Source organism: Heteronotia binoei, chromosome 18 (genome assembly GCF_032191835.1).
Source record: "Heteronotia binoei isolate CCM8104 ecotype False Entrance Well chromosome 18, APGP_CSIRO_Hbin_v1, whole genome shotgun sequence".
NCBI classification, from domain to species: domain Eukaryota; kingdom Metazoa; phylum Chordata; class Lepidosauria; order Squamata; family Gekkonidae; genus Heteronotia; species Heteronotia binoei.
The window spans coordinates 1,083,642-1,109,230 of NC_083240.1; the positions used below are offsets into that span (position 1 = coordinate 1,083,642).

The 25,589-nt window shown below is 49.8% G+C and overlaps 1 protein-coding gene and 1 non-coding gene across 2 annotated transcripts in view; one reads left to right on the forward strand and one right to left on the reverse strand.

The window, feature by feature from the left end:
• Positions 1-421: 421 nt before the first annotated feature.
• LOC132587304 (protein-arginine deiminase type-3-like) overlaps positions 422-25,589 on the forward strand; it is a 28,199-nt gene continuing 3,031 nt past the window's right edge. Inside the window, exons 1-12 of the mRNA XM_060259584.1 lie at positions 422-516; positions 3,937-4,114; positions 9,450-9,522; positions 10,311-10,372; positions 10,996-11,113; positions 12,230-12,355; positions 13,502-13,677; positions 14,538-14,641; positions 14,817-15,120; positions 15,586-15,693; positions 16,340-16,494; positions 24,052-24,196. Coding sequence (XP_060115567.1) covers positions 425-516; positions 3,937-4,114; positions 9,450-9,522; positions 10,311-10,372; positions 10,996-11,113; positions 12,230-12,355; positions 13,502-13,677; positions 14,538-14,641; positions 14,817-15,120; positions 15,586-15,693; positions 16,340-16,494; positions 24,052-24,196 — 1,641 coding nt within the window. The 5' untranslated portion in view covers positions 422-424. The remainder of the gene's footprint in view (positions 517-3,936; positions 4,115-9,449; positions 9,523-10,310; positions 10,373-10,995; positions 11,114-12,229; positions 12,356-13,501; positions 13,678-14,537; positions 14,642-14,816; positions 15,121-15,585; positions 15,694-16,339; positions 16,495-24,051; positions 24,197-25,589) is intronic.
• On the reverse strand, positions 13,278-13,349 carry TRNAL-GAG (transfer RNA leucine (anticodon GAG)). The gene has a single exon. It is a non-coding gene; the product is annotated as a tRNA-Leu (tRNA).

Consider the following 25,589-nt stretch of genomic DNA (forward strand, 5'->3'; position numbering starts at 1 on the left):
TGTGAAAAGAGTCAGTCCAGGGAAAACTCTCCCGCTGTCTTGCAGCAGCAGCAGGGGAATCTGTTTGCCAGCGCAGATAACAAAAGCCCTGACTGGACAAGACGCTTTGGCACCAGAGAGGGAGCAGTCCATCCCTCGCTGAGCTGGACTGCCACTCCAGGGCAAGGAAGTCTACCCACACCACACCCTTCCTTCGGCTGCAAGCTGATCCCTCTCTCTCTTCATGGCACTCAGGTGTGCAGACTGACAGCCCTCCCATCACCCAAGCTCCATCTCAGAGGCGGAGATCCAGGGGTGGGGCTGAACCTATCAGCCGCTTCGGAGGAGAGAGACGCTCTGCTCAGGTGGTACCCAGTGTGTTCCCTGCCCCTGCCTGGGACGTCTTGTGCGGGAGGCTGCCTGAGGGGCAGACAAAGGCCCCGACATGCCTCAGCAAAGATGGGTCCGGCTTTCCACAGAGAAGCCAACGAGCACCGTTTATGTGCTGGGCACAGAACTCTCCCTGGATGTCTGTGGGTAAGAAGTTGTCTCATGAGGATTGTTTGGTGCTGAAAGAGAGCAGCAGGGATACAACACCCTGGGGAGTTTGAGTCTGGTGGTGCAGCTTGACTCTGCCTAGACTCAAGTGCAGTCTGTGAGTTAGGAGTTCTTTCCTCACGTGGCACAAGAGAGTGAGACTGTGGGGCTCTTCTGATGTCGGGTGGGTACTTTGCACATGCCCAGAGAGACCTTTGGTATTAACTTACATTTTACAGGAGCTGGCTGTCTCTGTATGGGTGGATACTTTGCACATGCCCAGAGAAACTTTTTGGTATTAACTTACATTTTACAGGAGCTGGCTGTCTCTGTATGGGTGGATACTTTGCACATGCCCAGAGAGACCTTTTGGTATTAACTTACATTTTACAGGAGCTGGCTGTCTCTGTATGGGTGGATACTTTGCACATGCCCAGAGAAACTTTTTGGTATTAACTTACATTGTACAGGAGCTGGCTGTCTTTGTATAGGTGGATACTTTGCACACACTCAGAGAGACCTTTTGGGATTAACTTACATTGTACAGGAGCTGGCTGTCTCTGTATGGCTGGGTACTTTGCACATGCCCAGAGAGACCTTTTGGGATTAACTTACATTGTACAGGAGCTGGCTGTCTCTGTATGGCTGGGTACTTTGCACATGCCCAGAGAGACCTTTTGGGATTAACTTACATTGTACAGGAGCTGGCTGTCTCTGTATGGCTGGGTACTTTGCACATGCCCAGAGAGACCTTTTGGGATTAACTTACATTGTACAGGAGCTGGCTGTCTCTGTATGGCTGGGTACTTTGCACATGCCCAGAGAGACCTTTTGGTATTAACTTACATTGTACAGGAGCTGGCTGTCTCTGTATGGCTGGGTACTTTGCACATGCCCAGAGAGACCTTTTGGTATTAACTTACATTGTACAGGAGCTGGCTGTCTCTGTATGGGTGGGTACTTTGCACATGCCCAGAGAGACCTTTTGGGATTAACTTACATTGTACAGGAGCTGGCTGTCTCTGTATGGGTGGGTACTTTGCACATGCCCAGAGAGACCTTTTGGGATTAACTTACATTTTACAGGAGCTGGTTGTCTCTGTATGGGTGGGTACTTTGCACATGCCCAGAGAGACCTTTTGGTATTAACTTACATTTTACAGGAGCTGGCTGTCTTTGTATAGGTGGATACTTTGCACACACTCAGAGAGACCTTTTGGTATTAACTTACATTTTACAGGAGCTGGCTGTCTCTGTATGGCTGGGTACTTTGCACATGCCCAGAGAGACCTTTTGGTATTAACTTACATTTTACAGGAGCTGGCTGTCTCTGTATGGCTGGGTACTTTGCACATGCCCAGAGAGACCTTTTGGTATTAACTTACATTTTACAGGAGCTGGCTGTCTCTGTATGGCTGGGTACTTTGCACATGCCCAGAGAGACCTTTTGGTATTAACTTACATTGTACAGGAGCTGGCTGTCTCTGCATGGGTGGATACTTTGCACACACTCAGAGAGACTTTTTGGTATTAACTTACATTTTACAGAAGCTGTCTGTCTCTGAAATAACACATTTCCTGAAGAACCAGTTCTAGATCTCCTACATCTTTGAAAGGGAAAAAAAGTACATTTAAAGGAGCGACTACCAATACTTATTTCATGCCAACATCAGGGCTGTACTGTTGCTAACATGCAGTTGGGGGGCGGATGTTGGGTGCTTCAGCAGGAGCTCCGTCTACACCTGCTCAGGCGCAGCAGCAGAAGATGTAGGTCAGAAACCCCAAATGTCCCTTGATTTTACGTGATAGCTGTAAGTTCTCGTGCAATGGGGTAGGGTCCTCTTTGTTTGCTTTGACCACACCTAGTATAATTTCATTGAAATCAGTAATTTTTAAGTCATACTTTTCTAAACTACAAAGTTTCAAATGCCTAAGCTACTTGGAGCTTTTCATTTTAGTGCAGGAAAATGACTACAGAGTCTGGAGCCTTTTTGTTAAAAAGAAACCAACTTAAAAATACTGAGGACATGCTGCTGAGGAGGCGGCTGAGAGGTGGCAGGATCACCATCTTCAAGTCCTTGAAGGGCTGTCCTATAGAGGATGGTATGGAATTGTTTTCTGTGGCCCCAGAAGGTAGGACCAGAACCAGCGGGTTGAAATTAAATCAAACAGAGTTTCCGGCTCAACATTAGGAAGAATTTCCTGACTGTTAGAACGGTTCCTCAGTGGAACAAGCTTCCTCAGGAGCTCTCCTTCCTTGGAGGTTTTTAAACAGAGGCTAGATGGTGATCTGACAGCAATGAAGATCCTGTGAATTTGGAATAGGTATTTGTGGGTTTCCTGCATTGTGCAGGGGGTTGAACTGGATGACCCTGGAGGTCCTTTCCAACTCTATGATTCTATGCTGGAGCTTCAATAAAATCCATGTCCAGGGGTGGTCAGAGTAGACAAAGAGATTTTCTTCTTGTTGCGAAGGTGCTCCAACCCCTTGGCTGCTCTGCTGGCCCTTTTCTCATATTGCTGCTGGGTCTTGAGGGGGATGTGGTAAAACCAGGAATACTGAATCTTCCTAAGGTAACAGCACAACCAATCAGTGCTTTCAGTCCCTTTCCCAAGGCTGCCACTTCCTGGGTCAGCATTTCTATCAACTGCGTTATTCACTGAAACGCCAAGAGGGTCTCTTTATTTTATTTATTCTGAGGATTTATAGCCCACCCTTTCCCATAATGGGCTCAGGGTGGATTACAACATAACAGAACAATTAAAAATCCAACAACAAAACAATTAAAACAAGCAGATAAAGCAGCGAGGATGGTGTAAGCACACTTTGCAGATTAGGACACAGATGTCATCGGTGTCCCAGATGTCAGAGATGCCGAAAATGTCAGCCCAATCTGAATAGATGAAGCTGCCGTCTACTGAATCAGACCCTCTTTGGTCCATCAAAGTCAGTATTGTCTACTCAGACTGGCAGCCACTCTCCAGGGTCTCAAGCGGAGGTTTTTCATGCCTCTTTGCCTGGACCCGTTTTAGTGGGAGATGCTGGGGATTGAACCTGGGACCTCCTGGTTACCAAGCAGATGCTCTACCACTGAGCCACCGTCCCTCCCAAATCTCTATCAGTCAGGATGGTAAATCAGTGCAGGAAGGCCAATTAGATGGTTTAATCAATAAAATAAAATGAGGGCGCCCGCTTGCCTCAGCCAAAAGCCTGGCAGAAGATGTCCGTTTTACAGGCCCTAGAGAGAGGTAGTAAATCTGGTAGAGCCCGAATCTCCATGGGGAGCTGATCTCAGGTCAGACCCCAACGTCTTGCCTCCCTTTGCAGTGTCTGTATTTTTGGTGCCATTCAGCTTCCCCTCCTCCAGGCAGCATTCAGGTGTTCCGAACTACAAAGTGGATTCTGTGCTTCTCTCACAGGTCGGCCCCTGCAGGTGCTGATGCTTTCCATGTGCACAAGACACTTGGAGTCAACTATGTTGTCCACGATGCCAACATTTCAAAGATCTCTTCTCAGGTCCCCAGGTGGCCCCTGGATGTCAGGGTGGAGGTGATGGTGACCATGAATAAATCCAGCTGGAGAGTGAACGATGGGAAGGTTGGTGGCATTCATGGGGTTTTTTTTTGGGGGGGGGGAAGCAGCAGGAGGACATGAGCGCTACTCCTAGATGCAGGGCCTTTATTGCTGCAGCCCCAAGGCAGGGAAAAGATCTCCCCTTAGAGACAAGATGGAATCTTCCTTTATTCACCTTTTGGAAGGACTGGATGAGCTTCTTTTTTAATTCCCCTCTGTTCATATTTGACAGGATTTCTTAAAAAGACGTTTTGGCTTTTTAAAAATTTAGTTCCTAATAGTTACTTTGAATGGAATTTATCTTCCTCTTTGCTTACTGCGAGATGCCTTGGAAATGATTCAGTCTTATCCCTTGAGTTGAAATGCTTCCAGCTCACCTGCTAGCCTGAGATTCTTGAAGCAGGTTTATATTTCTTCGTTTTGTTTGTCAGACTCTTCCTACTCTGCCTTCCCCCCCAAGACTCCAGGGTGGCTCCCAGGGGCAAGAGCAGGCTAGGCAGAGCTGGAGGAAGGGCAACTGGTCTGGAAGTTGAGGGGGCAGGAGAAAATCTGTGGATGATGCACCATCTGTCCCCAGGAAGAGGGAGCATGTCTAGACCTTCAGATTGAACCGACCAAGCGCTGGGAAGGGGGTGGGCTGGTCTATCGGGGCCAAAGGGGCACTGCCCACCAGGCTCAGCTCTTTGCCTCCCTCACAGTGAAAGCGAAGTACATCGAAAGCATTTGTGAACGTAGGGCCGGGCCAGGCCGGGGCTTGCAGCCTGTCAGATGCCTTCTTCGTCAGTGTTCGTCTTCTTGCTGGCTTGTCTTTCTGGGCCTCTGCCAATCTCCTCTCTGCACACAAGCCGGAGAGTTTTCTTCCCTGCAGGATCTTTTCTGGGCCACACAAGCCCCACATGCCAAGCTACAGAAAGAGGGTGAGGCACAGTGAAAGAAGGGAAGATTGACAGTGGAGCCAATGGAGGCTTAAGGAATTTGTTGAGCAATTGGAGACTGACAAGGAGAGCAGAACCCGCAGCCTGGTTAGGGTCCAATTGCAGTCATGGAAAGAAAGAGAAGGCGGGGTCGATGGGTGTGGTTTTGCTTTGATTCTGCTTCATTTCCTGCTTTTACATTCCAGCCACCTCTGACCACCAGCACATTTCTTCCATTTCTTCTTAGAATCATAGAGTTGGAAGGGACCTCCAGGGTCATCTAGCCCAACCCCCTGCACAATGCAGGGAACTCACAAACACCTCCCCCTAAATTCACAGGATCTTCATCGCTGTCAGGTGGCCATCTAGCCTCTGTTTAAAAACCTCCAAGGAAGGAGAGCCCACCACCTCCTGAGAAAGCCTGTTCCATTGAGGAATTGCTGTAACGGTCAGGAAGTTGAACGGTCCTAATGTTGAGCTGGAAACTCTTGATTTAATTTCAACCCACTGGTTCTGGTCCTACCTTCTGGGGCCACAGAAAACAATTCTGCACCCTCCTCTACATGACAGCCCTTCAAGTACTTGAAGTTGGGGGTCTTATCACCTCTCAGCTGCCTCCTCTCCAGGCTAAACATGCCCAGCTCCTTCAACCTTTCCTCATAGGACTCGGTCTCCAGACCCCTCACCATCTTTGTTGCCCTCCTCTGGACCCGTTCCAGCTTGTCTATATCCTTCTTTAATTGTGGTGCCCAAAACTGAACACAATACTCCAGATGAGGTCTTACCAGAGCAGAGTAAAGCGATACCATCACATCACGTGATCTGGACACTATACTTCTGTTGATACAGCCCAAAATTGCATTTGCCTTTTTAGCTATCACATCACATTGTTGACTCATGTTCAGCGCATGATCCACTAAGATCCCTAGATCCTTTTCGCACATACTACTGCTAAGACAAGTCTCCCTCATCCTATAACCATGCATGGGATTTTTCCTACCTAAATGCAGAACTTTACATTTATCCCCATTAAAATTCATTGTATTGGTTTTAGCCCAGTTTTTCAGCCTGTCAAGGTCATCCTGTACCCTGTCTTCTTCTGTGTTTGCAGCTCCTCCCAATTTAGCATCATCTGCAAATTGAATAAGCATTCCCTCTATTCCTTCATCCAAATCATTGATAAAGGTGTTAAGCAAAACAGGTCCCAGGACAGATCCCTGTGGCACTCTTGCACGAAAGCTTTCCTTTTTTCCTCATCAGCAACTATCGCTGGGGCGTAAACTTGAGTGATGGTTTTGTTGATAGGCTTTCCATGAAGTCTGATTGATATTATTGGGTCAGACTTTGTGTTATGGCGACATCTTGCCTCACTGTTTAGAGCGACACCATTTCTTCTGAACGATCTTAACCATCTCCATTTCAGATTTTCTCTGAGGCTGCAAAGCAATCAGTGGCTGTTCTTGAAAATGGCAGGTGGGGGGGGGGGCAGACAGCGCAGAGCCACGGCCAGAAAGGATGAGACCGTGCCCCTTTGACATTTGCCATGCTTGGCTGCAGGAGGGGCTGGCCCTCCATGGGGCTGGAGACACATCCTCGATTCCAGAAGAAAAACAACACAAAAAACCTTCCTTCACCATCATTCTAGAAGATAAAACATTCTTCCTTTAAAAAGTAAAAGGAAAGGAAAGGTCCCCTGTGCAAGTACCAGCCGTTTCCGACTCTGGGGTGATGTTGCTTTCACAACGTTTTCACGGCAGACTTTTTACAGGGTGGTTTGCCATTGCCTTCCCCAGTCATCTACGCTTCCCCCCCAGCAAGCTGGGGACTCATTTGACCGACCTCGGAAGGACGGAAGGCTGAGTCAACCTGGAGCCGGCTACCTGAAGCAGCTTCCGCTGGGATAGAACTCAGGTTGTGAGCAAGAGAGTTCAGATCACAGTACTGCAGTACTGCTGCTTTACCACTTTGTTTGTCGAGTAAACAAGTAAACAAAGTAAAAGACCCATGTAAATCGTCATGGATTGCTTGTTGGTTTTTTACATATCCCCTCCCCCCTTATACTGAATCAGGCCCTTGGTCCCTTAAAGTCAGTCTTGTCTATTCAGACAGCTAGCAGCTTTTCTAGGGTCTCAGGCAGAGGTCTTGCCTACCTAGCAACTCTTGCCTGCTCTTTTTTAACTGGAGATGCCAGGGATTGAACCTGGGACCTTCTGCATGCCAAGCAGAGGCTCTACCTCTGAGCCATGGCTCCTCCCCAAGCCCCCAGTCACCCAACACCCTCCTTCTCTCCAGGTCAGGCCAAGTGAGTCAGGAAACAGCCAGCTTCATGGTTCATCATCAACAGCAGCAAACTCCTGTTTCTGCCCTATTCCTTACCAGACAGCCCAGTGAAGGCGCAGCCCCCTTCAGGTACTGGCACTGTTCCCTCTAAGCTGAGTTAGTGTGAGCTAGCTCACACATTTTTGCCTTAGCTCAGGAAAAATAGCCCCAAAGCAAACTAATTCACAATTTTAATGGCAGTAGCTCACCAAGTAGAATTTTTGCTCACAAGGCTCCATGGCCTAGAGGGAATGTTGGGTACTGGACACTGGGTAGCGGGTTCTGCTACCCTTGTGAGTTGCTGATTGGTTGACAAATTCCATAAGATGCCATTGACCCAGCCTGTCAATCTTCCCTCATTTTACTGTGCCTCACCCTCTTTCTATAGTTTCGCATTGGGCAACTGTGGGCTTTGGCCCAGATAAGAGCCTGTGCCTTTAAGAAGAATGTATATGTATGTGTTGTGGGGGGGGGGGGGGAACCCTCCAGCTTGAGTGAAGGGAGGGAGGTGGCAGAGGTCCAGAAAGACAAGCAGCAAAAAGGCTAAAATTGATGGGGTGAGGGCATTGACAGTCTGCAAGCCCTGGACTACAAAGCCGCTGGGCCATTCCATCCATCCATCCATCCATCCATCCATCCATCCATCCATCCATCCATCCATCCATCCATCATCCCACCCTATCCCACAAACGGGCTGAGGTGGGATGATAAGATGACACTAAATAACCCAAATCTCCATCAGCATTTTGCAGGCAGTGGTAAATAGCCTGAGTCATAGTAGTTTTAGTCAGATGGTGATGGTACCCTGTTGTACAGCAGTGCCCCTCTACATCCAGAGGTCCTGCATTGGGTTCTTCTGAAATTAGGCAGGTGACAACCCTGGGAAAGGGCCTTTTTGGTTGTAGCACCAAACTCTGGAATTTCCTCCCCCCCAGGGAGATTAGTTTGGCCCCTCCTGTTGCCACCTTTTGCCAGCAATTGAAGATTTTTGCATTCCCTCAATGATCGCTCTTTCCTAACCAATGTTTTAATATTTTGCATATTTCAAAACTATTTTGTATGCATTTCAACACTTTTTAAAACTTTTTTAAAAAAATTGTTTCAATGATCTATGTTGGGTGGAGGGTTGATTTCGATGGTTTTTCTACGGCCGTTTTATCCCCTGTGTTTAACGTTGTTGGCTGCCTTGGTGGCCCCTGCAGGGCAGGAAAGCAGAACACAAGTTTTGTAAATAAATGTTGTTGCTGTTTTTAATTACTTTGCTTTTTTACTGTGGAGGAGACCAGCAGCAAGGAGCTGAGCCTGGCAGGTCTCTGCTGCCCCTTCTGCCCTAGTTGCTTTGATCTGAATGCCCTTTTCCTAATTGCTAGACAGTTTGGGAAAGCAGGTGCATATTTCAGATGGTTTTGCCCCTGAGGGCTCCACCTGGCTTGCCTTGCCCTCCTTTCAGATCCCTTTGTGGGAGGAGATGACAAGGAAGAAGCCGCCTGAGAACACAATTGGCACAAGGGTGTGACAGCTGCCCATCACAGAAAAATAGAATGTCCTGATATTAAGAAACCGTAAACCCTAACAAAAAAAAAAAATAGCAGAATATCAACAGACCCCAGATCGAGAGATTTGCACAGGACTGGGAATTTTTTAAAAAAAGTTTTCATCTGTGCCTTTTGCTAAACAGAATCAGTGCCCAGTGAAGACACAAAGCGTGCTTCTACATTAAGAGCATTACCTGATTTAAGTGTTCCCCCACTGGGAACCCTGGGAATTATAGTTCTGGAAGGGTGCAAATAATTCTGGACAGGGAACCTGTGGAGAGAGAAGCGTTAGTCTTAGACCTGGGAGACTGAGGTTTGAATCCTCACTCAGCCGTGAAACTCAGTGTGTGATTTTGGCATCTGCCTCCTTGCTGATGAAGACATTGAAGAGGGAGATGGCACCCTGAGGGGAAGAGGGAGATAAAGATGGAGCAGTGGGCATACTTGCTCCCCCCCCCCCCCATGGCAGGGGCCTCGGCTGTTCAGCAGCCATGTTTGATTGAAACCAGTCTCTGTTGATGCTGTTAGGGGTTTGCATTTAGCAGCTGCTAGTCTGAAGAAATGGATGACTTCTTTGTGGTCTCTTGGCAGGTCACAGTTTCATATTCCAAGGCCAATGAGGAGACACCCCTGGCCACAGCTGTGCTCCAGCTCACCTGTGTAGGTAAGTCTGCAGCTGATGGACACAAGCAGAAAAGCACACGGAGGTGCCCAGTAAGAGGGGGCTTCTGGGGGGTGGTCACTGGGTCAGATTTCAGAAGAAGATATTGGATTTATATCCTGCTCTCCACTCCGAAGAGTCTCAGAGTGGCTCACAATCTCCTTTACCTTCCTTCCCCACAACAGACACCCTGTGAGGTTGGTGGGGCTGGAGAGGGCTCTCACAGCAGCTGCCCTTTCAAGGACAACCTCTGCCAGAGCTCTGGCTGATCCAAGGCCATTCCAGCAGCTGCAAGTGGAGGAGGGGGGAATCAAACCCGGTTCTCCCAGATAAGAGTCTGCACACTTAACCACTATGGCTGACCCAAGGCCATTCCAGCAGCTGCAAGTGGAGGAGTGGGGAATCAAACCCGGTTCTCCCAGATAAGAGTCTGCACACTTAACCACTATGGCTGCCCCAAGGCCATTCCAGCAGCTGCAAGTGGAGGAGTGGGGAATCAAACCCGGTTCTCCCACATAAGAGTCCGCTCACTTAACCGCTACACCAAACTGGCCAGAGCCCAGCGGGGTGAGATCAAGGGTGGATCTAGTTCATTACTGCATCAGCTGGGCATCTGGTGCATTAGCTGGGCAGCCGTTGGTGATGGGTAGGCAGGGGTTGGGCTGACAGCTGAGTGAAGGGGGAAAGGATGGGTCCCCCCATTAACACTAAAATGTGAGTGACCAACAGATGTTGCCTACCTGCCCAGTTTGTTTCTTTGCCCCACAGAGCTTTCTCTTGCCCTTCTGCAGAGATTTCCCTGGATGCAGATTCAAGCCGCTCGGGAACTGTGACAAAGAGAGTTGCCAATAAGGTAGAGAAGACAGAGTCTTGTAGTCAGAGCTCATTCCCTGCTCCTGGAGCTGCACGGATTCCCTTTGCTGTGGGCCCCAGGTCCTGCTGATGTACGAGGGTGACCCTTAGGCATGGGACTCCTGAATCCGATCTGTTCTGGGACCTCCGGGGGGGTGTCAGTCCAAGGGTGAGTCTGTTGATCTTCTTCAGCACCACTCAGAGGCTGGAGCTGAGTCCTTGGTAGAAGCCTCCCCGCCCCCCCCCCTCCCGGGCACGTCAGGACCCGGGCAAAGCAGGCTGGAGGGCCTGAGGAGCCCTTCTCAGTTTGCTTTATACCACAGGAACCACGACATTCATTTTTGGTGGTGGGATTCCCTGGGGTTGTTGCTCAATTTTATCGTGCGAAGGCCCCTAGTGGTGGCATGTCCCTGTCAACAAGCTTGTGGGAGCTCAGCTAGATAGATTTACGCAGATTTTAAAAAATATTTCCAGCAGCGGAAACCAGCCTCGTCATCATTAGCCACTATGAGAGTGAGGGGGGCACAAAAGTGATGGCAGAGGCTGTGTGGAAGCCCTGGGGGCAGGCATGGGGCTCCGTGTCTTTGTGCTGGCAAGACCTGCCACCCGTTTTTGCCTCTGCAGAGAACGTGGACCTGGGGCCCGGAAGGCCAAGGAGCTGTCCTCTTGGTGAACTGCGACCGAGAAAGGCCCTGGACAAAGGGGTTGGACTATCAGGATGAAAAAGTGGAATCGGAAGAAGGTCAGTGGCCACCTGAGACCACGGAGCCTTTTGTGCACCTTTGAGATCAACAAAACTCCTGGATAGCTCAGCCCGATCTTTTAAGTCAAGCAAGGTTGACTCTGGCAAGTACTTGGATGGGAGACCTCCTTGGAATACCAGCAGTCAGGAGGACAGGGGCAGCCTTTATTCAGCCCCTTTCCTGGATATCCCCCAGGCCTCTGCTAGGAGTCAGTCACCAGAGGTTGCCATGACTTTCAGGTGTACATGCAAACACACATGCACATATGAATACATTTTTTTTAACAATCCCCCTCCCAAAACTTTCTCTGGAAAGATCATACCCTGAAAATCCTGTTGGTCTCTGAAGCGAGACTGAATTTCAATCTAGCTATAAAACAACGATGCAATAGGGCTAAGATTACAGAATTAGAAAACAATGCAAACAACAAATCTATCTAAGTTAAGGTGTACTGTAAAGAATGTAAAAAGTAGATTACAGGTAAAGATCATTCAGTAAGAGCCTGACAACGCTACAATACTCTCAGAGGGGGACTACAGTCCGGTTCCATTATAAATATGCCCAGCTGGATCGGTTCCATCTTCTGCTGTTCTAATCTCCTTTAAAAAAAATGGCCATTTGAACATTAGTTTTGCCACATTCTACAAAATGACACAAAGCATTTTGTGGAACGGCCCTTGAGATTTGCTGGCAGGAAAAGTGGCCCCTTCTTATGGTTTATCGCAAATCATTCACCGCCGGCTGCAGCTTTTCTGATTTCCTGTAGTTGGCACTCGGCAGGGGACCCAGGAGGGCCTCTACTGGCTGCCCCCACTCTGGTCTGGGAGGGCCCGGAGCACCCACCCAGCACTGTGTCTTCCTTCTTAACAAAACACCTTGAATCTGTGCAGGACCGGTGCTGGGGCTTTTGCTCCCCCCCCCCCAGCAAGGCCCCACCCCCGCCCTCCAGTGGGCGAGGGCCTCAAGCAGCCACCCAAATACTGGCCTCATTTGCACAACAGGCCTGCCATGCAAACGACTCCTCCCCTTGACCTTCTTGCGGTGCGGGGAAAAGTCTCGGGTGGGATGATTTCCTGTTGCCTCCTGCTGCAGCTGATCTCTGATTCCCTCTTCAGACCTCAAAGATATGTCCGTTATGATTTTGACAACTCGAGGACCTGCGGAGATCTTCAAGAAGTACCAGCTGGTTCTTCATGTCTCAGCATCCGAGAATGACAAAGTGAGAGTCTTCCATGCCCAGGGTAAGCGTCGGCCGGGCTGCCCTCTTGCATGACCATCCTGCCTCTCTGCTTTTCAGAGAAATGGCCTAGCCCTGCATAAGGAGAGAGTGCTGGGTGGACAGTGCAAGAGGAGCCGTGGCTCAGCCTCACTCCCTTTCTCCAAGGGGGCACGATCGATGTGGGCATGGGGGTTTCCTTCCAGAAGCAACAGCATCACAAATGTACAGCAATGAAGATCCTCCTCAGTGTGCCTGGCTAGCGTGCCACATTTCCTCCCACCTTGCTGGATCAGGCCAACCTAGTGATGGATCAGGCCCATCTAGTTTGCCATATTATTTCTGGTTGGAGCCTGGATAGTCCAGGTAGCACAGCCTCATGAGACCTCCGAGCCTCCAAGGAATAGCAGGGTCTCAACATGGTGGCAGACCATGGAAAACCACCTCTCAAAGTCTCTCACCTTGAAACCTCCCCCCGCCCCCCCCCCCGGGGTCTCCCTAAGGCATTTGTGACATGACGGCACTTCCATCCACCCACAGGGCCTGAAGGCAGGGTCTCCCCTTTCTCCCTTCCCCAGGGTCTGGCTTCCAGAGGTGTACTGATGGAAGTTGTGTAAAGTCTTCGTAGCTACTGCTTGTTGACAAATCTTTCCTTTTAAGTCTTTTTTTTAAAAAGCCATCTAAATTAGTGGCTGTATTTTCTGGCATTGAATTCCTTCAGTTAAGTGTACATATGAGAACGAAAGATGCCTGTGTTAGCAAAAACGAATACTCCCCCCCCCCCCCCCCAGTTCAGACCAGGTGGAGAGGTTGTTGAACATATGAAGCTGCCTTCTACTGAATCAGACCCTCGGTTCATCAAAGTCAGTACTGTCTTCTCAGACTGGCAGTGGCTCTCCAGGGTCTCAAGCAGAGGTTTTCCACACCTATTTGCCTGGACCCTTTTTTGGAGATGCCGGGGATTGAACCTGGGACCTTCTGCTTCTCAAGCAGATGCTCTACCACTGAGCCACAGCCCCATTCATGGTTCTCCAGGGTCTCAAGCTGAGGTTTTTCACACCTATTTGCCTGGACCCTTTTTTGGAGATGCCAGGGATTGAACCTGGGACCTTCTGCTTCCCAAGCAGATGCTCTACCACTGAGCCACTGTCCCTCTGCGTTTGCTTTCCAGAGGGAAGGGAGGTGAGCCACTGCAAGGCAGTGCTGGGGCCCAGGCAGGCCTCCTACGAGGTGAAGGGCTGCAGAGACCAGGAGGCTGTTTTCTACGTGGAGGGGCTGGCCTTCCCAGATGTCAACTTCTCAGGACTGGTCTCCTTCCACGTCACGCTGCTGGAGAACCCGTCAGAGGTACGGAGACATACGCCAAGGAGCCTTACAGGGGGAGATCCACACACGTAAAGCTTAGAGAAGGGGCACAGGAGGGAGAATTCTGGCAGGGCCCTTCTGCATCACCCATGAGGGGGTGTGCCAGTGCTAATTCTGACAGCATCATGCAAAGCCGGGGCATGCGATGGTGCGGTGCAGAAGAAACAGGGTCCACTGGCTGAGTCACCAGTCCCACATGGGCACTGACTGAAATGCAAGTTGGCGGAGAAACCCAGCCAAGGTTGGTAGCTAAAAGTTGGGTCTATGGGTAGAGCAAGACCAGAGTAAGTGGAACGCAGACCCTTCTTCTTACGGAGGGTGGTTACACAAGGAAGTCATACTAAAGTTTAGGGTTGCCTTCTGCCCAAGCTATGGGTGAAACTCCCTATGCCCTGTAATACCTGTGGGAGGTGGACTGCAACAGGTGCTCTCACGAAGAAGGATTTCAATCACTGGCAGAATCAAAAGGTCAAGCAGTTACTGGGCAGACAAAGAGAGGGGGAGGGAGAAAGGGAGGATAAGCATTCCATTTTGGAAAACGCTCCTGTATCAAAAAGGCTCTGATGTTGTTGGAAGCCACTCTGAGCTGTTTGGGGTAGAGTGGGATATAAATGTGCAGAAATAAACACATAAATAAATGTGCTGCTTTTCTCTGGGCAAAGAGTTCTTCCATGGGGGAATGTTAATACAATTCCCTCACCCCCTGCTGGGACAAGTCAGGGAACCGTTACCACTTAATTCTGTGCACTGGCCTTGAACCTTCTTTCCTGGCTTCTGATCCAATCCTTTGGGGAACAAGGGAGAAATGCTTGCTAACGTTTTTTTCCTCCTCCCCGTGACAGAAATTCCCTGCAACTCCCATTTTCAGCGATTCTGTGGTTTTCCGCATTGCTCCATGGATAATGACCCCCAATACCCTGACACCGAGAAACGTGTATGTCTGCAGGTAAGAGATTGCCTACAAACAAGTTTCAGTCGGTGTGCTGGCATTTCATGCACCAGGCCCAAATTCTGAGGCCAGAATTCATTGGGTTCGTAGAAGCTGCAAACCCTTCCCCTGCCTGGGGATATGTCTGTGTGTGTGTGGCCTGCTTTCAGTTTCCTCCCATTCTGATACGCAGCATTAGCGACAGTGATGAATTTGTGGATGACGTGGTGAGGCTTGCCGAAAGCAGAGGCTACAACTGCTTGGTGGCAGCTGTGGAAGAACAGCACAGGGAGCGCGAGAATCCCAGCGTCGTGGCCGACGTGTGCAGATTGGTCAGGAAGACCAATGACAGGGACTTTGTGGTGGCGGTGAGCAAGCTGGCCAGGGAGAGCAAGAACACAGACTTCGTGAGTGCCGTGAAAGAACTGGCGCGCAAGGCTGGCTGCGCTCTGGTTGTCTGCGAAGGAGAGAAAAACCACGGGGACCGCTGGATCCAGGTGATTGCGGGAGCGAAGGCAGACCTGCAGCTAGGCTGAGTCATGTGAGAGAAGGTGCAGCCCCAAGGACTGAGGGCAGGTCTCCCCACCCCCCGCCCCCCAGCAGCCAGTTTGTGGAGAGATATGAAAACATTCCTTGCAGTGTTGAGTGGAGATGGGAGCTGGTTTTCCAAGCTTCCCTGCATTTTGCACGCACACGCAAACACATTATACAAGATACAAGAATTTCCCATGCTTCGATTATTGCCTTGTAACGAAAGGTTCAAGTGCCCTGGGAGTCATCATCGCTAGAGAAAGCGAACGGGTGTCTGGAGGCTCCCAGGTGGAGTTAAGGTGCAGGATGTTTCAGGACAGACTTGCCCCAGTCGTTTCAAGGGCGGGGTCCTGGAGACTGCGGCTGCTGCGCTCGCCTCTGGGCACAAGGAAGTCAGGAGCCTCTCTGTTGTGCTTCATCTGCCAAAACAGGATGAGATGGAGATCGGTTACGTGCAAGCGCCCCACAAAGGGTTCCCAGTGGTCTTCGACTCCCCTAGGAACAGAGAGCTGAAGGATTTCCCCTGTAAAGAACTCTTGGTATGTGCTTGAACTTCTTGGCTCTTGGTGCCTTGGGTGTGGCAACCAGGGCAGGCTGGCCATTAAAGCCACCTGGTGACCTTGAGGTGGCCCAGCGCACCTTGCCTGGGCACTGACAAGTGCAAGACACTTGGGTACTGATGCTGCAAGCCTGCTCCTTTGTTCCTTTCTCCACTGTGGGTGAAGGCCCTCTTCCTCCCCCTATCCCCTCCTTCCCTGCCTCTCTCCCTCCCTCTGGGACCTTTTCCCAGAGCAGTTTTGCCTCCTTCTTGAGCGCAAGCCAGAGGAATCCCTCCACACGGCTGGGGTATAATTTGTGCCACTCCTTGAGGCAGACACAGGATGCAAAGATGATCGGTTTGTTGAATCACGCCAAGGTGTGTCCCTCTGGCTCAGCGTTCTGCACCCAGCAGGTGCTCCTCTGATGCCCACCTGCAAGGCTTGACATTGATCATTAATGTCAGTTGTTTACTCCTCTAAAATGCTGCCAAACTCAAAGGCTGCATTTTAGTGCTCTTTGCTAACAGCCATCGATGGCCGTAAATCTGCCCCGCAAAGGCCAGCTGTGGCCAACATGACTGTGCGCAGTTTTCTATTTGCTAACCCTGTGGTGCTCTAACTCATCTCTCCTTTGCACCCATGGAAGGGTCCAGATTTTGGTTATGTGAAACGAGAGCCGGCAATGGATGAGGTTGCCTCACAGCTGGACTCCTTTGGGAACCTCGAGGTCAGCCCTCCGGTGACTGTCAGGGGTCAGCATTACCCCCTGGGGCGCATCCTCATCGGCAGCTACATCACCAGGTGAGTGAGTGAGAACATCAGAGAAGCCCTGTTGGATCAGGCCAGTGGCCCCTCCAGTTCAACACTCTGTGTCACAGAAGAACATAAGAGAAGCCCTGTTGGATCAGGCCAGTGGCCCATCCAGTCCAACACTCTGTGTCACAGAAGAACATAAGAGAAGCCCTGTTGGATCAGGCCAAAGGCCCATCCAGTCCAACACTCTGTGTCACATAAGAACATAAGAGAAGCCCTGTTGGATCAGGCCAGTGGCCCCTCCAGTCCAACACTCTGTGTCACAGAAGAACATAAGAGAAGCCCTGTTGGATCAGGCCAAAGGCCCATCCAGTCCAACACTCTGTGTCACATAAGAACATAAGAGAAGCCCTGTTGGATCAGGCCAAAGGCCCATCCAGTCCAACACTCTGTGTCACATAAGAACATAAGAGAAGCCCTGTTGGATCAGGCCAAAGGCCCATCTAGTCCAACACTCTGTGTCACATAAGAACATAAGAGAAGCCATGTTAGATCAGGCCAATGGCCCCTCCAGTCCAACACTCTGTGTCACATAAGAACATAAGAGAAGCCCTGTTGGATCAGGCCAGTGGCCCCTCCAGTCCAACACTCTGTGTCACAGAAGAACATAAGAGAAGCCCTGTTGGATCAGGCCAAAGGCCCATCCAGTCCAACACTCTGTGTCACATAAGAACATAAGAGAAGCCCTGTTGGATCAGGCCAAAGGCCCATCCAGTCCAACACTCTGTGTCACATAAGAACATAAGAGAAGCCATGTTAGATCAGGCCAATGGCCCCTCCAGTCCAACACTCTGTGTCACAGAAGAACATAAGAGAAGCCATGTTGGATCAGGGCAGTGGCCCCTCCAGTCCAACACTCTGTGTCACATAAGAACATAAGAGAAGCCTTGTTGGATCAGGCCAATGGCCGCTCCAGTCCAACACTTTGTGTCACATAAGAACATCAGAGAAGCCATGTTGGATCAGGGCAGTGGCCCCTCCAGTTCAACACTCTGTGTCACAGAAGAACATAAGAGAAGCCCTGTTGGATCAGGCCAATGGCCCCTCCAGTCCAAAACTCTGTGTCACAGAAGAACATAAGATAAGCCCTGTTGGATCAGGCCAATGGCCCATCCAGTCCAACACTCTGTGTCACATAAGAACATAAGAGAAGCCCTGTTGGATCAGGCCAGTGGCCCCTCCAGTCCAACACTCTGTGTCACAGAAGAACATAAGAGAAGCCCTGTTGGATCAGGCCAAAGGCCCATCCAGTCCAACACTCTGTGTCACATAAGAACATAAGAGAAGCCCTGTTGGATCAGGCCAAAGGCCCATCCAGTCCAACACTCTGTGTCACATAAGAACATAAGAGAAGCCCTGTTGGATCAGGCCAAAGGCCCATCCAGTCCAACACTCTGTGTCACATAAGAACATAAGAGAAGCCCTGTTGGATCAGGCCAAAGGCCCATCCAGTCCAACACTCTGTGTCACATAAGAACATAAGAGAAGCCATGTTAGATCAGGCCAATGGCCCCTCCAGTCCAACACTCTGTGTCACATAAGAACATAAGAGAAGCCATGTTGGATCAGGGCAGTGGCCCCTCCAGTCCAACACTCTGTGTCACATAAGAACATAAGAGAAGCCTTGTTGGATCAGGCCAATGGCTGCTCCAGTCCAACACTTTGTGTCACATAAGAACATCAGAGAAGCCATGTTGGATCAGGGCAGTGGCCCCTCCAGTTCAACACTCTGTGTCACAGAAGAACATAAGAGAAGCCCTGTTGGATCAGGCCAATGGCCCCTCCAGTCCAAAACTCTGTGTCACAGAAGAACATAAGAGAAGCCATGTTGGATCAGGCCAATGGCCGCTCCAGTCCAACACTCTGTGTCACAGAAGAACATAAGAGAAGCCCTGTTGGATCAGGCCAAAGACCCCTCCAGTCCAACACCCTGTGTCACAGAAGAACATAAGAGAAGCCATGTTGGATCAGTCCAATGGCCCCTCCAGTCCAACACTTTGTGTCACATAAGAACATAAGAGAAGACATGTTGGATCAGGCCAAAAGCCCATCTAATCCAACACTCTGTGTCACATAAGAACATAAGAGAAGCCATGTTGGATCAGGCCAAAGGCCCATCCAGTCCAACACTCTGTGTCACATAAGAACATAAGAGAAGCCCTGTTGGATCAGGCCAAAGGCCCATCCAGTCCAACACTCTGTGTCACATAAGAACATAAGAGAAGCCATGTTAGATCAGGCCAATGGCCCCTCCAGTCCAACACTCTGTGTCACATAAGAACATAAGAGAAGCCATGTTGGATCAGGGCAGTGGCCCCTCCAGTCCAACACTCTGTGTCACAGAAGAACATAAGAGAAGCCTTGTTGGATCAGGCCAATGGCCGCTCCAGTCCAACACTTTGTGTCACATAAGAACATCAGAGAAGCCATGTTGGATCAGGCCAATGGCCCACCCAGTCCAAGAAGAAGAACATTGTGGCTTATAGCCACTGATGGATCTCTGCTCCATATTTTTATCTAACCCCCTCTTGAAGCTGGCTATGCTTGTGGCCGCCACCACCTCCTGTGGCAGTGAATTCCACATGTTAATCACCCTTTGGGTGAAGAAGTACTTCCTTTTATCCGTTTTAACCTGACTGCTCAGCAATTTCATCGAATGCCCACGAGTTCTTGTATTGTGAGAAAGGGAGAAAAGGACTTCTTTCTCTACTTTCTCCATCCCATGCATTATCTTGTAAACCTCTATCATGTCACCCCGCAGTCGACGTTTCTCCAAGCTAAAGAGCCCCAAGTGTTTCAACCTTTCTTCATAGGGAAAGTGTTCCAGCCCTTTAATCATTCTAGCTGCCCTTTTCTGGACTTTTCCCAATGCTATAATATCCTTTTTGAGGTGCAGTGACCAGAATTGCACACAGTATTCCAAATGAGACTGCACCATCGATTTATACAGGGGCATTATGATACTGGCTGATTTGTTTTCAATTCCCTTCCTAATAATTCCCAGCATGGCGTTGGCCTTTTTTATTGCAAGCGCAATAAAAGCCTTCGGCTCCATTGGTGGAAAGGGCTGCTGAGGCACAGTGGACTTGTGGGAGCCCAGTTTGCAAGGCAAGAGACGTTCAGAGGCGGTTTGCCCCTGCCTGCTTCTGGGTAGAAACCCTGCGCTTCCTTGCACTAACTGATCCTGCTTAGCTTCCAACACATGACGAGATCAGGCTAGCCTGGGCCATGTAGGCCAAGGCAGAGTCAAGCAGAGGTGGTTTGCTGTTGCCTGCCTCTGCATGGTGACCCTGGACTTCCCTGCTGGTCTCCCACCCAAGTAGTAATCAGGGCGGACCTTACTTAGCATCAGAGATCGATGGTGTAGAAATCGATGGCCACCGCACCTCAAAAAGGATATTATAGCACTGGGAAAAGTGCAGAAAAGGGCAACTAGAATGATTAAAGGGTTGGAACACTTTCCCTATGAAGAAAGGTTGAAACGCTTGGGGCTCTTTAGCTTGGAGAAACGTCGCCTGCAGGGTGACATGATAGAGGTTTACAAGATTATGCATGGGATGGAGAAAGTAGAGAAAGAAGTACTTTTCTCCCTTTCTCACAATACATGAACTCGTGGGCATTCGATGAAATTGCTGAGCAGTCGGATTAGAATGGATAAAAGGAAGTACTTCTTCACGGAAAGGGTGATTAACATGTGGAATTCACTGCCACAGGAGGTGGTGGCGGCTACAAGCATAGCCAGCTTCAAGAGGGGATTGGATAAAAATATGGAGCAGAGGTCCATCAGTGGCTATTAACCACAGTATATATAAGTGTGTGTGTGTTTATGTGTGTGTGTGTATACACACACATATGTTGGCCACTGTGTGACTCAGAGTGTTGGACGGGATGGGCCATTGTTCTGATCCAACAGGGCTTCTCTTATGTTCTTATGTGACACGAGTGTTGGACTGGAGGGGCCATTGGCCTGATCCAACAGGGCTTCTCTTATGTTCTTATGTGACACAGAGTGTTGGACTGGATGGGCCACTGGCCTGATCCAACATGGCTTCTCTTATGTTCTTATGTGACACAGAGTATTGGACTGGATGGGCCACTGGCCTGATCCAACATGGCTTCTCTTATTTTCTTATGTGACACAGAGTGTTGGACTGGATGGGCCATTGGCCTGATCCAACGGGGCTTCTCTTATGTGACACAGAGTGTTGGACTGGATGGGCCATTGGCCTGATCCAACGGGGCTTCTCTTATTTTCTTATGTGACACAGAGTGTTGGACTGGATGGGCCACTGGCCTGATCCAACATGGCTTCTCTTATTTTCTTATGTGACACAGAGTGTTGGACTGGATGGGCCATTGGCCTGATCCAACGGGGCTTCTCTTATTTTCTTATGTGACACAGAGTGTTGGACTGGATGGGCCATTGGCCTGATCCAACGGGGCTTCTCTTATGTTCTTATGTGACACAGAGTGTTGGACTGAAGGGGCCATTGGCCTGATCCAACATGGCTTTTCTAATGTTCTGTCTGGGGCAGTGATGCTCTGTCTTCTTGGTGCTGGAGGGGGCACAGTGGGAGGGCTTCTGGTGTCCTGGCCCCACTGATGGACCTCCTGATGGCGCTTGATTTTTTTGGCCACTGTGTGACACAGAGTGTTGGACTGCATGGGCCTTTGGCGTGATCCAACATGGCTTCTCTTATGTTCTTATCCAGGTCAGGCCCTGGTTTCTGCTGGGGAGCAGGAATTGCTTGAGCTGGTTTAGCAGACGTGGCTGTGTCTGAGTCAGGGCAGGGATGGGGAAAGGCTCCTTTACATGATGCATTATTCACTTGAAGAACTGGGTGTCACAGGATGTGGTGGATGATCCTGGGCTTAGAGAGCTGGAAAAGGGGATTAGACCAGGGGTGTAAAATTCAGTTGTTATAAGGGCTGGATCTTCCATAAATGGGACTTCATCAGGCAGGGCCATGTTTGCCATAAAATGTAATGCCAGGTCGTGAAAATAAAAGGACACAAACACAATTAAAAATGCAGTGCAGGACTAAGCTGATGCCCCCTCGCGGCCTGGAGTGGGGAGCAAACCCTTTCCCCAGCCTGTTCTCAGCCAGCCTAGAACCCAGGGGAAAACATGAAATGGCTGGGCATTGCATGCTCCAACCCCCTCCCCGTCTACTCAGAGTGGCTGTGGTTCCCCAGGGACTCAGGTTGAAGTCCGTCTTAATAATAAGCCACAGTCTTGTCCTTTTAACTGGATGTGCTGGGGATAGAAATTGGGACTCTCTGCATGCAGCCAGAGGCTCTTCAACTGAGCCATGATGATAGCCCAGGCAAAAGCATGATGCCAATTAAAAAGGGTTCCAGAGGAGATCCGGGAAATTACAGGCCAGTCAGTCTGACTTCAATACCGGGAAAGTTGGTAGAAACCATCATCAAGGACGGAATGAGTAGGCACATTGATGAACACGAGTTATTGAGGAAGACTCAGCATGGGTTCTATAAGGGAAGATCTTGCCTCACTAACCTGTTACAGTTCTTTGAGAGGGTGAACAAACATGTGGACAAAGGAGACCCGAAAGATATTGTTTACCTTGACTTCCAGAAAACTTTTGATGAAGTTCCTCATCAAAGGCTCCTTAGAAAGCTCGAGAGTCATGGAGTAAAAGCACAGGTACTCTCGTGGATCAAAAACTGCCTAATTAATAGGAAGTAGAGAGTGAGTATAAATGGGCAGTCTTCGCAGTGGAGGATGGTAAGCACTGGGGTGCCGCAGGGCTCAGTACTGGGTCCCATGCTCTTTAACTTCTTCATAAATGATTTGGAGTTGGGAGTGAGCAGTGAAGTGGCCAAGTTTGCGGATGACACTAAATTGTTCAGGGTGGTGAGAACCAGAGAGGATTGTGAGGCACTCCAAAGGGATCTGTTGAGGCTGGGTGAGTGGGCGTCAATGTGGCAGATGAGGTTCAACGTGGCCAAGTGCAAAGTAATGCACATTGGGGCCAAGAATCCCAGCTACAAATACAAATTGATGGGGTGTGAACTGACAGAGACTGACCAAGAGAGAGATCTTGGGGTCGTGGTAGATAACTCACTGAAAATGTCAAGACAGTGTGCAATTGCAATAAAAAAGGCCAACACCATGCTGGGAACTATTAGGAAGGGAATTGAAAACAAATCAGCCAGTATCATAATGCCCCTGTATAAATCAATGATGCGGTCTCATTTGGAATACTGTGTTCAATTCTGGTTACCGCACCTCAAAAAAAATATTATAGCATTGGAAAAAGTGCAGAAAAGAACAATTAGAATGATTAAAGGGTTGGAACACTTTCCCTATGAAAAAAGGTTAAAACACTTGGGGTTCTTTAGCTTGGAGAAACGTCGACTACGGTGTGACATGATAGAGATTTACAAGATAATGCATGGGATGGAGAAAGTAGAGAAAGAAGTCCTTTTCTCCCTTTCTCACAATACAAGAACTCGTGGGCATTCAATGAAATTGCTGAGCAGTCAGGTTAGAATGGATAAAAGGAAGTACTTCTTCACCCAAAGGGTGATTAACATGTGGAATTCACTGCCACAGGAGGTGGGGGCGGCTACAAGCATAGACAGCTCCAAGAGGGGGCTAGATAAAAATATGGAGCACAGGTCCATCAGTGGCTATTAGCCACAGTCTGTGTGTGTGTGTGTATATATATAAATAAATGTTTTGGCCACTGTGTGACACAGAGTGTTGGACTGGATGGGCCATTGGCCTGATCCAACATGGCTTCTCTGATGTTCTTAAGCAAACACTCCCTAAACAAGAGGGGAAGGACAGGGATTATTGATGACCTGGAACTCTAGCAGACCCACCCGGCTCCTGCCTTTAGCTCAGTCAACACAAAAGCCTCCAGCGAGAAGCACGTCCGCAAGCAAGCCCCCTCCCCCTCAGCCAGCAAACACCAGCAAATCACTTTGGCAGGCTCACGTGGGCACAGGAGAAGCCAGCAAAGGTGAGGGAAGTTTGGCGGTTCTGCTCTCTGCACTCTCAGGCAGCTTGGAAGGGTGAGGACAGGCAGAGGCCAGGAGAGACTAAAACCCTGCGCAGGCCAATTCTATCTCACGGGCCGCATGTTTGACAGCCCTGGATTACACAGATGAATGGAGGAGAGGTCTCTGGCACAGGCCATTACACATACTGTGAGGCAGTGTACCTGCTCTGAATACCTATGTGAGACAGGGGAATGCAAGAGGAGGTTTGGGTCTCTGCTGTCTGCAGGCCTTCTAGGGCTACCCAGTTGGCCACTGTGGAAAACAGGATGCTGGACCAGATGCGCCTCTCACCTGATCCGGCTTTTCTCTTGCTCTGAAATCTGCTCCTCTGTCCGTCTCCCACCTCTATCATGAAGCAGCCCCTCCAGCCACTGGGCAGGACTGGGAAATGTGTGTGAAGCAGTGCGAGGAAAGACCCCGTGACAGTGAGGAGGTCACCCATGACCATTCCAGGGAATGGAAGATACAGCTGGTGGCAGCCCTAAATGACTGCGGCTTGTCTCTGCTTCACAGGGCAGAAAACAGAGAGATGTTTAAGGTCGTCCGGGACTTCCTTTATGCCCAGAAGGTGCAGGCTCCTGTGGAGCTGGATTCGGATTGGCTGGTTGTGGGGCACGTGGATGAGTTCCTGACTTTTGTCCCGGCTCCTGATCGACAGGTAGGTACAAAAGTAACCCTTGGCCTCTGCTCTGTACAGAATAGACTAAGGGTGCAACTTTCTCTTTTGGTTTTGCAATGTTGCATTTCCCCATTTTGTAAAAAGCTTTCTGATGGGGGGGGGGAGGTGGGGAGGGTCATGAGAGTAGCCCCATCTCCAACACCCCTAAGACCTTATTCATGGCCTCTTTTGAGATTTCGGCCGACACTGCGCACAGAGGCCCCAGGCACAAGAGCTAGAAACCTGCATCCTGGGTCTGAAAAGAAAATGGCGGATAAGATTGGCACCTGTCCGCTCACGTGCAGTTGCTGTTGGGGCCCTTTTCGTGTGGAACGGCCTGCCTGAGGTCAGGAAGGCCCCCCTCCCCCCATTCTGCAGAATGTACAACAGAGAAATATGTGGGAGGCATTTTTATAGAGATTTGAATCCTATTCAGACAGTGCAGGAGGCTGCTTTTCATCAGGGAAGAGGACTGCCGTCTGTTGCCGTGGGTATTGCGTGCAACCCCTTCCTTTACCTGCCTTGTCTTCTGTCTTTCTGCATTATGGGATGTCACACCCATCTTAGACAGCGTTTTGTTAGCATCGCTTTCCAGTTCTGGAGTCCTACAGCCTTGTTCATTGGAAGTCACTGCTGTTTGCCTGTGCTTATTTTTATATTCTGCAATCCAACCTGAATTTCTCTCCTGTCCAGCGAAAACGATTCTGATCGCATCGTCTCTCATCTCTCGCGGCAATTCTCTCATCCTTCCCTTGACTCCTGCCTTCACTCCAGGGCAGGGAAACCTGACAGGCAAGCTAGACGGGCAGTCGATGAGGCATGCAAATGCCTGGAGACAGAACCTTGCCTCATTGTGGGGGACACAACGTGTGTCTCATAGGTAGGGGCATGCAGAAGGCCCCAGGTTCAATCCCAGGTAGGAGGTGGTAAGAAAGACCGCTCTCTGGGACCTGGAGAGCCCTTCCGAGTAGGTAGCACTGGCATTAATGCTTCATGGTCTGAGTCAGTATGCGGCAGAGTCCATGTGATGGGAAAACTTTGTTGGATTCAGAATTAGGCTTGGAAGACTGAACATCAGAAGCGCCCTGCTGGATTAGACCAGTGAGAGTTCATCTAGTCCAGCCTCCTGTCTCACAGAGTAGCCAACCAGTCCCTCCAGAGGCCCAACAACAGAGCACAGAGGCTGAGGCCTTCCCCTAATATTATAGACATGGGTTCATAGAACTGACCTATTTTCCATTAAGAAAGAGGCCTTAAGGTTGGGTGGAGAGGTGTCATTTCACCCAACCTGCAGGTGAGCTCCAATGGATTCTCCTTCTCTGTTAATGCTTTGAGGTTCCAGACCGCGCCCCCGCCCCCGTCTCTTTCCTGCTGCTCCCCCCTCACTCTGCCT